Below are 11,467 nucleotides of genomic sequence, written 5' to 3' on the forward strand. Positions count from 1 at the left end.
TAATAATTTACTTTTAACATAGTAAATTAATTCGCTGAATGCTGAGTCAACTTAAAGGCTCAGTCAACCATTTTCCAATCCACCCCCACCCCACGTGTTTTAGCATCCACTTCTACAAACAACAACCACTAAAGACTGGCACAAGTATTAATCTTTATGATTTTCTAAAACCTTTACCATAGTAAATTACCTTTACTAATTTACTTGTAACATAGTAAATGTCATTAACCTTTATGATTTTTTTGAACTTTTACCATAATAAATTACCTTTAATAATTTACTTTTAACATAGTAAATTAATTCGCTGAATGCTGAGTCAACTTAAAGGCTCAGTCAACCATTTTCCAATCCACCCCCACCCCACGTGTTTTAGCATCCACTTCAACAAACAACAACCACTAAAGACTGGTACAAGTATTAATCTTTATGATTTTCTAAAACCTTTACCATAGTAAATTACCTTTAATAATTTACTTGTAACATAGTAAATTAATTCGCCGAGTGAGTCAACTTAAAGGTTGAGTCCTCAAATGCTTTGCTGGAGGTATTGAGGTTTATTCAACTGGGGTGTAGTAAAATTGTGGGTTCCAATAAAGAAAATTTTTATTTATTAGACTTTCATCATCGAGTTCATAGAAGCCATTTAACTTTAACGTGTTCTTTTAACAACAACATACATTTAATTAAAATCATTATAACAACATACATTAACTTTTTCGTATATTCATGAACTAACTTTGACAACGTGTTAAAGCAACCACCAACACTTTCACACTAAATCTTGCAAGTCAACCTACCCTACATAACAAAAGTCAACCTACCCTCTTCCACCCAAAATTCACATATATTTGGTTATTTTAATTAATAACATTATAAAACATCAACAATTATGCTCTCTGTGCTCGATTTGTTCTTGATCTTACAACCTCTTTGGAGTTTGTGTAATTCTTATATGTTTTAGAAATATTTTAATATGAAACTTAAAATAAGTTATTTGAAATGATCCATGTTAACTAAAAGCAAAAAATAAATGTGAAAAATAATGTTAACTACAGTAAATTATTTTAATGTCCAAAAAATAAGAAGTAATTGAAATTAAATGTATAATTTATTCAACTTTTAATATAAAATTGATATGTGACATTTAAAAAAATATTAATTATAATTAAAAAAATCAATATGAATCATAGATAAATAATTTCAGTATGCAAGGTTAAGTAGTATTGACATGTATTCAAAATATATCATTAAAAAAATAAAATAAATAAATAAAAATTTGATTAAAAAAATGTGATTTACAAATAAAATATTTCAATGATCAAGTTAAATAAAATATTTCAATGTCAATTATGCATATATTATATATGGTTTTAAAAAATAACTATGCATATATTATATAAAACAATTTAAAATAAATAAATTCTTATAGTTAAAACATTTCAACTAGTCTAATTTCATTTCTAGTAAAACTTTGTTGGAATTGTTAGTTTAAAGAATGAAAAATCACACCTGATATATGCACAAAATAACTTTGTATATATTATATAAAACAATACAAATTAAATAAATTCTTATAGTTAAAACATTTCAACGTGTCTCACTTTAATTTCGTTTCCAGTAAAATTTTGTTGGAATTGCTAGTTTAAACAAGTGCTACATAGTAGCTAATCCTCTCGCTTAGTTTAACTATAGCTAAATAATAGTAAAAATATTGAATTCAAATTAGTTTCAAGGTTTACAATTCCATCAATTTGCGTTTTACTGATTGGTAAAGTCCTCATCTGTGCAATTAGAGAGAAAGGCCCTGATTTCAATGTCTATACACACATAGCTTTAAAAAAACAATGATATGTTGTACTTGCATTTACATTTGAACTACATTATTCGTCCAAATTAAAGTTGTATGTCCAAGTCAAGAATTTTATATTTTATTTCTTAAAATTTGAACTAAGATATTAAAAAAATAAATTAATATAATAAATGTATGTGGTATTTTATTAAAATTTGAATTTAAATTTTAACTCAAAAAAATGATTTATATATATCTATATAAAATTATAATTTTCATTTATTAAAATTTGATTAAAATATTCAATTCATTTTTCTTTTAATATAATTATTAGTTTATAAAAAGTATTGACATGAAAAGAATGAGTACATTGCATTAATAAAAGGTAATGATTGCAATATCATGGTTTACTATGTATTGTGCAATAAAATATTCAAACTCTCAATCAACAGTGAGTGACTGAGATAAATACTAATAATTTTTTTGTAAAAAATTAAAAAATTATTTATATAGTTGAACTTCTTTAAATCAAAATAAATTTAATGTGTTTGACTTAACTAATTAGAAGTCAAAGCAATACCCATTGCATTATACTTCAGGCGAGAGTATAATAATGAAAAATCACAAATATACTTATTTTATATATATATATAGATGTGGAGAGAGGTTGAGGATGGGAGCGGGAGCCACCTTTTGGGGAATTAAACTATCCCAAGCTGCATCTAAATTTGATTGAGCTTAGCATAATTATGGTGATAGCATCCCACTGGTAGACAATCGTTTTTCCATCTAACATTGGGGTTGTCCCCACTCTAGACATCCCCTATTTTTAAAGTAGCCAATTTTCCAAGGCAATATAGTAACTTATATTCAAGCAAGATTTTCTTAAAGCAATTGTTTTCAAAGTTTTATTCAAGCAAGATTTTCTTGAAGCAATTTTTTTTTGGAGTTTTATTCAAGCAAAATTTTCTTGAAGCAATTATTAGCAATTGTTTTTGAAGTTTTATTTAGGCAAGATTTTCTTGAAGCAATTGTTTTCGGAGTTTTATTCAAGTAAGATTTTCTTGAAGCAATTGTTTTTGAAGTTTTATGGTTTTAGATATAGGGCAGTAGATTCAAATCTCATGTGGAGGTGTTGAGCATGGAAGCCAATTATAATTGTTGCATTGTTTCAAAACAAGCCTACCTCTAGTGAGTTTCACAATTTTGGAGATAGCACGTGTGTGTTGGAAAAATCATTATTCCATACAACATTGAGATTGACCCTAACCTAATCACCCTCGAAAGAAAAAAATAAAGCAATTCTCTACCTGGCAAATTTCCCTTAAACAATTTCTTTTCAAAAAAAACTGGCAAGAAGAATGTTTAAATTGGGTTTTTGACAGCCATAATCTGAATTTACGAAAATTTATTCTCATTTTTTTTCAAAATCGTACCAGAATTTTGTAGTTTTCCAAACAAATGTGAAGCCTCCTAACGGAAATGTAACCAATTCTCTAAATTCTGTTTCATTTTAATGTTTAAATTGGGTTTTTGACAGCCATAATCTGAATTTACGAAAATTTATTCTCATTTTTTTTCAAAATCGTACCAGAATTTTGTAGTTTTCCAAACAAATGTGAAGCCTCCTAACGGAAATGTAACCAATTCTCTAAATTCTGTTTCATTTTACGATTTCTCCGATATTTTGCTTGACCCTCTACTTCACCATCACGTTCCGAGTTCGACTCCGCGGCGTTCAAACAAAGGGTAAAAGCCTGCCAAAACCGAGTAGCCATAGGGGACCAGAAAAATGCTCAGTGAAGTCGAGCCAGTTTAAGGGAATCCAACAGAAGGGGGAAAAAGAAAAGAATTGAGGGAAGTGGGTGTCCGACTAAATCTTAAGAAAAAAAAAAAAAGATGTCGCCCAACACGAATGGAATGTGAATACAGACCAAACAGTTAACGGGAGAATGCAGACTTAAGACTTGGGGAATGTATTACCATTTTAAAATTTTAATGGATTCAGATTTTTCTGTTTTTAACACAAAAAAAAAATAGCCCTGCAGCTTTAACCTTTAAACGAATGATCAAATTTAAGTTTTATTTATAGACAATTAATAACAAAGCCACATCTGCCGCCATTTCAAGCGCCTGTGGCTGACCATAATTTGTCAAAGGGGGCAATAATTTCAGTTTTCCATTGTTGCAAGCCCTTAAAAATCTCATCCAAACTTTCAGCAAATGAGAATGTACAGTAATCAAAGTTTCGTGGCAGAATTTCCAGCAGCCATGCCAAACTTATTTTTGTTTAGAAAATCAGCCAGTCTTCCGTCGGCTGAAGGAGAAACCCCAAATCGTCCATAGCCAAATCTATGGGAGGAAAATCCTCTAAATTTAGAGACTCGCCATTATACAGGTCTTCCAGGAGTAGTGAATCCCAAAATGCCGAACCCTGCTCCGCCGAAATCTGTTGGCTGTCAATCTCGGATTCCGCTACCGAACCGCAGGACGATGATGCCGTGTCCTCATCTGACGGCAACCGGAACTCTTCTGCGGCGAACCTGGCTGCGGTGGCTTGGATTGGCGGCGGCGATACAGAAGAGGCGCATGGAATTCCCGGCGGCAAGTCGGATTCCGCTACCGAACCGCAGGAGGATGACGCCGTGTCGTCATCTGACGGCAACCGGAATTCCTCTGCGGCGAACCGGGCCGCAGCGGCTTGGATTTGCGGCGGCGATAGAGAAGAGGCGCATGGCATTTCCGGCGGCGAGTCGGGAAAATTGAACCTCGCCTTGGATCCTCTCAGACAATAGGCTGCAAAGTCATAGGCTCGGGCAGCTTTTTCTGGGGTGTCGTAGGAGCCCAGCCAAATTTTGGCCCTGCAATTGGGCATTCGAATTTCTGACACCCATTTTCCCCATTTTCTTAGTCGGATTCCCTTGAATTGCCGCGACATTAGTGAGCGGCTTTCTGGCTTGCCAGTGGCGTTCTGTTTTGGCGAGGGCTTAACCATTTCGAGAAGTTTCAGGGGATATGAACTCGGAATGTCAAAAGAAGGGAGTGTAATCGCGCGGGATGTGAACTCTGGTCGACTAGAGGTACCTGCAGTCTGCTATTTCCACTGCAAGGGGAAAAATTGTACACTCGTGCATATGAGTCTGAGAATGCCTGAAGGGTGTGGCAGAGTATATAGGCACAGAAACCGTGTTGCAGAGTTGAAAATGATTGAACGATTTTATGGAGAGTACGTCACTGAGTGGCATGATAAACGTGTGAATATGCGTTTCCTTTGGTGGATAGTGGGAGCAAATGAGATGTACAGCGTGTACACGTGCCTTTTAGATGTTGTAGCATTATGTCCTTTTTTTTTCCCTTATCAGTGCTTTTTAATAGGTGGTATTGCTCAGTAAATTAGAATGGGTATTGTTGAGTAAATCAGAATTGGTATGGTTGAGTTGACAATTTTTTCCAAGTATGGAATTTGGAAAAAAATTTAAAAATAGAATAAAAGAGATTTGGTCTTTGTTTTTTATGATGATGATGGTGGTGGTGGTTAACATCTATTGAGACCAAATTGGTTTATCGGATCTATAATTTTTTTAGTTTCTAATTGTCTGGGTCCTCCTCTTTCTTGGCGAGATTGGTGCTGTAGTTTTTTTTTTTTGTTCTCTACAATTTTCCAACTTTCTTTATCTTGCATCTCCTTCATCTCTTCTAGTTCTTGGGACATTGGTGTCTTAGCTTCGCGATCCATTGTGTTCGTCCTTTTGAAGATAGTCGGAGAAGAAGTTTGATCTAGGAGATATGCTTTGCTGTTAAATGAAGATTTTTTTGTGCCGTATTCGAATCCTCATAACTATTGATGCTTGAGGGGTTGTCGAGTTCACTTTTTTGTTGTTGGGCAAGGCTTTCCCCCTGCTTGTCTTGAGAGTTGTTTCTTTCTTGCTGGATTTCTTGTGATTCAGAGTTTTCTCGAGATTATTCCTCTTTGATGACAGTGTAGTGTTCTTTTTATTCTCCTTCCCACCATGTAGATCTGTGGTGATTTTTTCTAGCAGAATAGACTCGTGTTTATATACATATATAATTATTGATTTTTCAAGAATTTTTTAAGAAATAAATTTATTTATGTATTTAATTTTATTGTTTAAATTGTATTTTTAAATGTATAAAAGAATTTGCTCTAAAAATTTCTTTGAAAAATCCGGATTATATTTAAGTATTGAAAATTTTCTTAACAATTTGAATTTTGTAGACTACACAATTTACATAACTTACACTTTTATTATTATTTTTATTGTTAAATTGTGTAAACTACATAATTTAACTATCTTAATAACTAGTCTAGATCTATATTAATTCCTAATCTACCAAGAGTAGAGGGATCAAATCTCTTTTCACTCTAAAATAATTTGCACCCCAAAACATTTAACCCAATGAAAATGTTTTAATTAATAATCATAATTATTAATTTTTTAATTATATTTTATTGTTATTGTTATTAACTAAATTAAAATATTTACCTAACATCGTATCAAATAACATAATCTTATAAAATCTCTTCCATACTAAACTAGAAACCACCTCTTAATACAATAACATAATAAAAATTCATTATTTTATGATCATGCTTTTTATTATTATTAAATATTTAATAAAGCTTACATAACAGTATTTTATGTTATTATTAAATATTTAATAAAGCTTACCGTCATATATGACGTGTTATAAAAGATTCTTATATTGGGTGCCTTGAACGTGGTGAGTACAAAACAATTTGCGGTGGAATATTAAATCTCTTTAGCTCTGTACTATTTTTATACATTTAATAATAAATAATTTTATGATAGAATATTAAAAGTATACATATAATATTTATATAGTTAAGGGTGAGGTTGCGATGAATCTGTTTTAGTGTAATATTTTTATATATTTAATTAACATTTTTATAATTGAATATTACAAGTATGTATATATAAAAGGTCCGGCTGCGATGAATCTCTTTTAGTGTATTTTTTTTTATATATTTAGTTAATATTTTTATAATTAAGAGTAAGGTGTGATAATCTCTTTTAATGTAGTTTTACCTATTTAATATTAAATAAATTTATAATAGAACGTTAAATGTTTTTATAAATTTAATATTTAAAAGTAAGGGGTGATGAATCTCTTTTAATGTAGTTTTACAGATTTAATATTAAATAAATTTATAATAGAATATTAAATGCTTTTATAAATTTAATATTTTTATAATGAAAAGTGAAAATATTATGATTGTGGGAAATATTATATATAATTTGATTTTAAGTTTTATATAATAATGTTTTTATATTTTCCTTAAAAGAATTATTTTATTTTTAAATTCAACAATTTAACTAAAAAATTAATTTTTATAAATTTTTAAGCCGATTTTTTCAACAAACTCTACAATATCTTGTTGTTGATTTCTTCAACAAATTCTAGAGCACTTTGCCTCAAATGTACTGTGAAGACTCTTCCTTGAGCCTTCACTTTGCAATCAAGGCTTTTTATTCTTGTGTTTAAGTCCATCATAAAAAATACCTTGTGATCACCTCAACACAATCAAAGCTCCGCGGGCCTGCCTAGAGTAGACCAAGCGCCCTGAGTGGAGACTAAGAATCCTTTCACATTCAACCAATCACCTTGGTTGTCTAAGACAATGAAGGGTTAACTTCCTTTGTCTTCTTAGTCATAATTTCTTACTGGGTAAAGGTCCATAATGGTCATATACCTCTAAAAGTATTTTGGACTAAAATCTATTAGTCTTATTCTCTTGAAAACATATCATAAGAGCACATTAAGATCAATCACATAGGCATGTTAGTTAGTGTATTACCCTAAACCCCTTGCTTAGACACATTATTAATGTATGTGGGCCATTAAATAATTAATTAATAGTCAGTCATTATAAAAATGATCCTTTTTGTTAATAAAACTTAAATTTGTTAGTAGGGTCTCATTAAAAGTGGGTCCATAAGTAGTTAATGTTTCTCCATGGATAGATATATATTGAGTAGAAGGTTCTATAATGTTTTGTCAATAATTGTGATTATATTTAGAGCATTGTTGTTGGAGGTTTCTCTTTGAAGAGGCAAGTGAACATAGCTTTCTGTTTTCTATTATCAAAGGGATGTTTCATGTGTTTACTCCTTTTTTCCTTCTCTTCTTGGGTTTTGCATTATATTTCATGTGACACTAGAAGTGATATCAAAGCTCTTTCTTTGGCACAAAGTGGGATAATTTTTTCTTTTTGTTGGATTCTTTTATGGGAAAAAGAGGATAGTGAATTCATGTAAATTTATAAAACTTTATATGCAGAAATTGAACAGTCTAATCCAATGATGAATTCCTTGAAAAAATATCAATTTCTAGAAAAAAAATCGTCCAAAATGGATTCTAAGAAGTGAAGTCATCAAAAATTGGAAATCCACAATTTTATAGGGTTTTTGTGGGTGAGAATTTTGCTAGCAAATTTTTGAAACCTTTTGCGCATAATTTGAAGAATCTAATCCAAGACTGAATTCTTCTAATAAAATAGCCAATTTAGGAAAAAAATCATTCAAAGTGGAATCTTGTAAGTGAAGTTATTGACAATTTAAAATAGATAATTTTTAAGTGTTTCTTCTAATGATGCCCACAAATTTTGTAGTTTGGATTCTTTTGATTAAGAGCACATATTTCATTCAAACCAGTTCCACAATATCCAAAGAAGTGGTCGCATTTCATAATCGGGGTCATAGTAGCCAATATGAGAAAGACACATTTCTATGTATTTAAATAACACAAGTATTATTCCAATAGTTTTTTCTAATAAGCTCACCCACGAAGGAGAATACCTATAAGAATCCTCATACTTCCCTAGATAACATGAACACGCTCTGCTACAACTAAAGTTGGAATCAGTGGAAGGCAAACTCAAGCAATGTTAGGAAAACATATATGGGTTGGAAGAGAAGTTTAATGAGAGGTTTGATAAATTTGAAAAGAATTTGATGGACAAGTTTCCATGTATTTTAGCTCAAACCATACCAGGAGAAAACCACATGACTACACAAAAAATTTAGCCACACTAAGAAGAAACTTATAAATAAAAAATGTTTAGCTACCCACAATACTTGACATGCCTACACAATAATACATCAATAGATAACAACATAAGACACTATTTTCCTAAGGTAGAATTGAATGTGTTTGATGGTTCTGATCCATAAGGAAAATGGAACATTACTTCACCCTCCAAGGTATTACTAATGACATGCTCAAACTTAAGGTGGGGGTTCTATATTTAGATAAAGAATAATGGAAATGATGGGAATGACATAAAAAAATCTAGTTCCAAGGACTAAATTCATCTAAAAAATAACCAATTTCAAAGAAAAAAATCCAAAATGGAACTGTCTGGGAAGTGAAGTTATTGATAATTTAAAATAAACATTTTTTAGAGTTTCTTTTAGTGACACCTATGAATTTTGGAGATTAGATATCTTTGGATTGATAACACATATTTCATACAAACCAGTTCCAAAATATCCAAATAAGTGGTGGAATTTCATAATTGGGGTTATAATATCCAATGTGAGAAAGATGTATTTCTACGTATTTAAATAACATCAGTACTATCCAAATAGTTTTCTATAATAAGCTCATCCATGAAGGAGAATACCTATAAATATCCTCATACTTCCCTAGACAACATGAACACCATCTTTGATACAACTAAGTTGGAACTAGTGGAAGGTCAACTTAAACAATGTTAGGAAAATATAAATGGGTTGGAAGAGAAGTTTAATGAGAGGCTTGATAGATTTGAAAAAAATTTGATGAACAAGTTTCTAGGTATGTTAGCTCAAATGATACCAGGAGAAAAACACATGACTACGAAACAGATTGAGCCACACTAGGAAGGTTCTGACTCAAAAATGTGTAGCCACTCATAATACTCGACATGCCTCGACATAACAACTGATCAATAAATAAAAACATATGCCATTGTTCTCCTAAGGTGGACTTGAACAAGTTTTATGGTTATGATCCATTAGGATAGGTCACTGAAATGGAACATTACTTCACCCTACAAGGTATTATTGATGACATTATGAAACTCTGGTGGGAGTCCTATATTTAGATAAAGAACAAAATTGATGGTGGGAATGGCATAAAAATAGCTAATTAGGATACACTGCATGATTTCAATTTGTAAAAGTTGTCTATGCACATTTAAAGAGGGATGCTCATTATTTGGGCAACTTACTAAGTTACATCAAATTGGCTCAATCACTGACTTTAGAGAAATTCTTTCACAACTATCCATCCGTACATAGAACTTAGTAGATTCTCTCCATAAATAATGTTTCATTTGTTATGCTCTTAACCTACAAGACAATACCAGAATACCAAATATGCGAAGAAATATACCCAAAACATAAAACAATGAGAAATAACAGCAAGTATTTTCTTATTCAGAAAGCAATGTTCACTTGCCTCTTCGAGGGGGCAACCTCCAATAGAGCTGAGCTCAATTACAAAATAAGACATGATGCTCCTCGAGGGGAGTCTCTATCCTTTATATAGGATTCATACATGCAATACCATGGGAAATACCATGGTTCTTATTAATACCATCTATCTAATACCATGGCCCATTTGCAACTAACTGTGGTCCCTTCATTAAATGCGGGTTAACCACTTACAAGTATTAATATGGGCTTTATTGACTCTTTACTTAACTATAACTATGACTCGATCCTATTACATAAATAAGGGGGTTAGGGTTGGACCTAACATGCCCTCCCCCATAAGAATAGCCTTGTCCTCAAGGCTGAAGCTGCAGAAACTGCTGAAGGATAGTAGCTGGTTCCCAGATTGCATATTCCGGAGAGGTGTCTTTCCACTTGACGAGGACTTCCTTGATCGTGCGGCCACGCAGGTGCCGTTCTCATGTGTCAAGAACTTGTTTAGGTTGGAGCCAGATTGACCCTTCTTCATCCACTTCAGGTAGATTGGTTTGAATTCTGCAATGGTTCCCAATCACTTTCTTGAGGCATGAGACATGGAAGACTGGATGGATTTTTGTAGTGGGTGGCAAAGCTAGCTTGTAGGCAACTTCTCCAATGCGCTAAAGTACCTGATATGGTCCATAGAATTTTGGAGATAATTTTTGACAACCCTTGTCTTTGAGTGATGTTTTCTTATATGGTTGCATCCTTAAAAATACCTGATCCCCTTCTTGAAATTGGCATTCTGAGCGATGTTGATCTGCCTGTTGCTTCATGTGGTTTTGGGCTTGATGAAGATTCTCTCTAAGGTGGGCTAGCATGGTTGTGCAGTTTTGTAGGAGTTGATCCACTGCTTGTACCTTTGAGCATACCTTGATATAAGAAGTAGGGGAAGGAGGGATTTGACCATAAACTTCTTCATATGGAGTCATTTTGGTGGTGGCATGATAGTTGGTGCTATACCACCATTCGACTAGACATAACCACTGTACCCAGAGATGTTGCTTTTCTAAAGTGAAACACCTAAGGTAGGTCTCCAAACATTTGTTGACTACTTCAATTTGACCATTAGTTTGTGGATGATAGGAAGTATTGAGTTGTAGTTGGGTACCTTGTAGCCGGAATATTTCCTGCCAAAAGTTACTCGTGAAAATCGAGTCACGATCAGACACAATGGAAG

General features: G+C 32.3%; 1 protein-coding gene across 1 annotated transcript; it reads right to left on the reverse strand.

Moving 5' to 3' along the window:
* Nucleotides 1-3,847: 3,847 nt before the first annotated feature.
* LOC149176153 (uncharacterized) lies at nt 3,848-4,917 on the reverse strand. The gene has a single exon (XM_089423039.1). It carries the CDS (start codon nt 4,782-4,784, stop codon nt 4,080-4,082), a length of 705 nt encoding a protein of 234 aa, XP_089279165.1. The 5' UTR covers nt 4,785-4,917; the 3' UTR covers nt 3,848-4,079.
* Between the last annotated feature and the right edge of the window lie 6,550 nt (nt 4,918-11,467).

The sequence above is a fragment of the Pinus tabuliformis genome, chromosome 4_1 (assembly GCF_031772625.1).
Source record: "Pinus tabuliformis cultivar Carrire ecotype Pingquan chromosome 4_1, CPIR1, whole genome shotgun sequence".
Classification (NCBI taxonomy): domain Eukaryota; kingdom Viridiplantae; phylum Streptophyta; class Pinopsida; order Pinales; family Pinaceae; genus Pinus; species Pinus tabuliformis.

Bases quoted from the DNA above. Each gene is read 5' to 3' on its own strand.
- LOC149176153 (XM_089423039.1), bottom strand. From the start codon at position 4,784: ATGGTTAAGCCCTCGCCAAAACAGAACGCCACTGGCAAGCCAGAAAGC.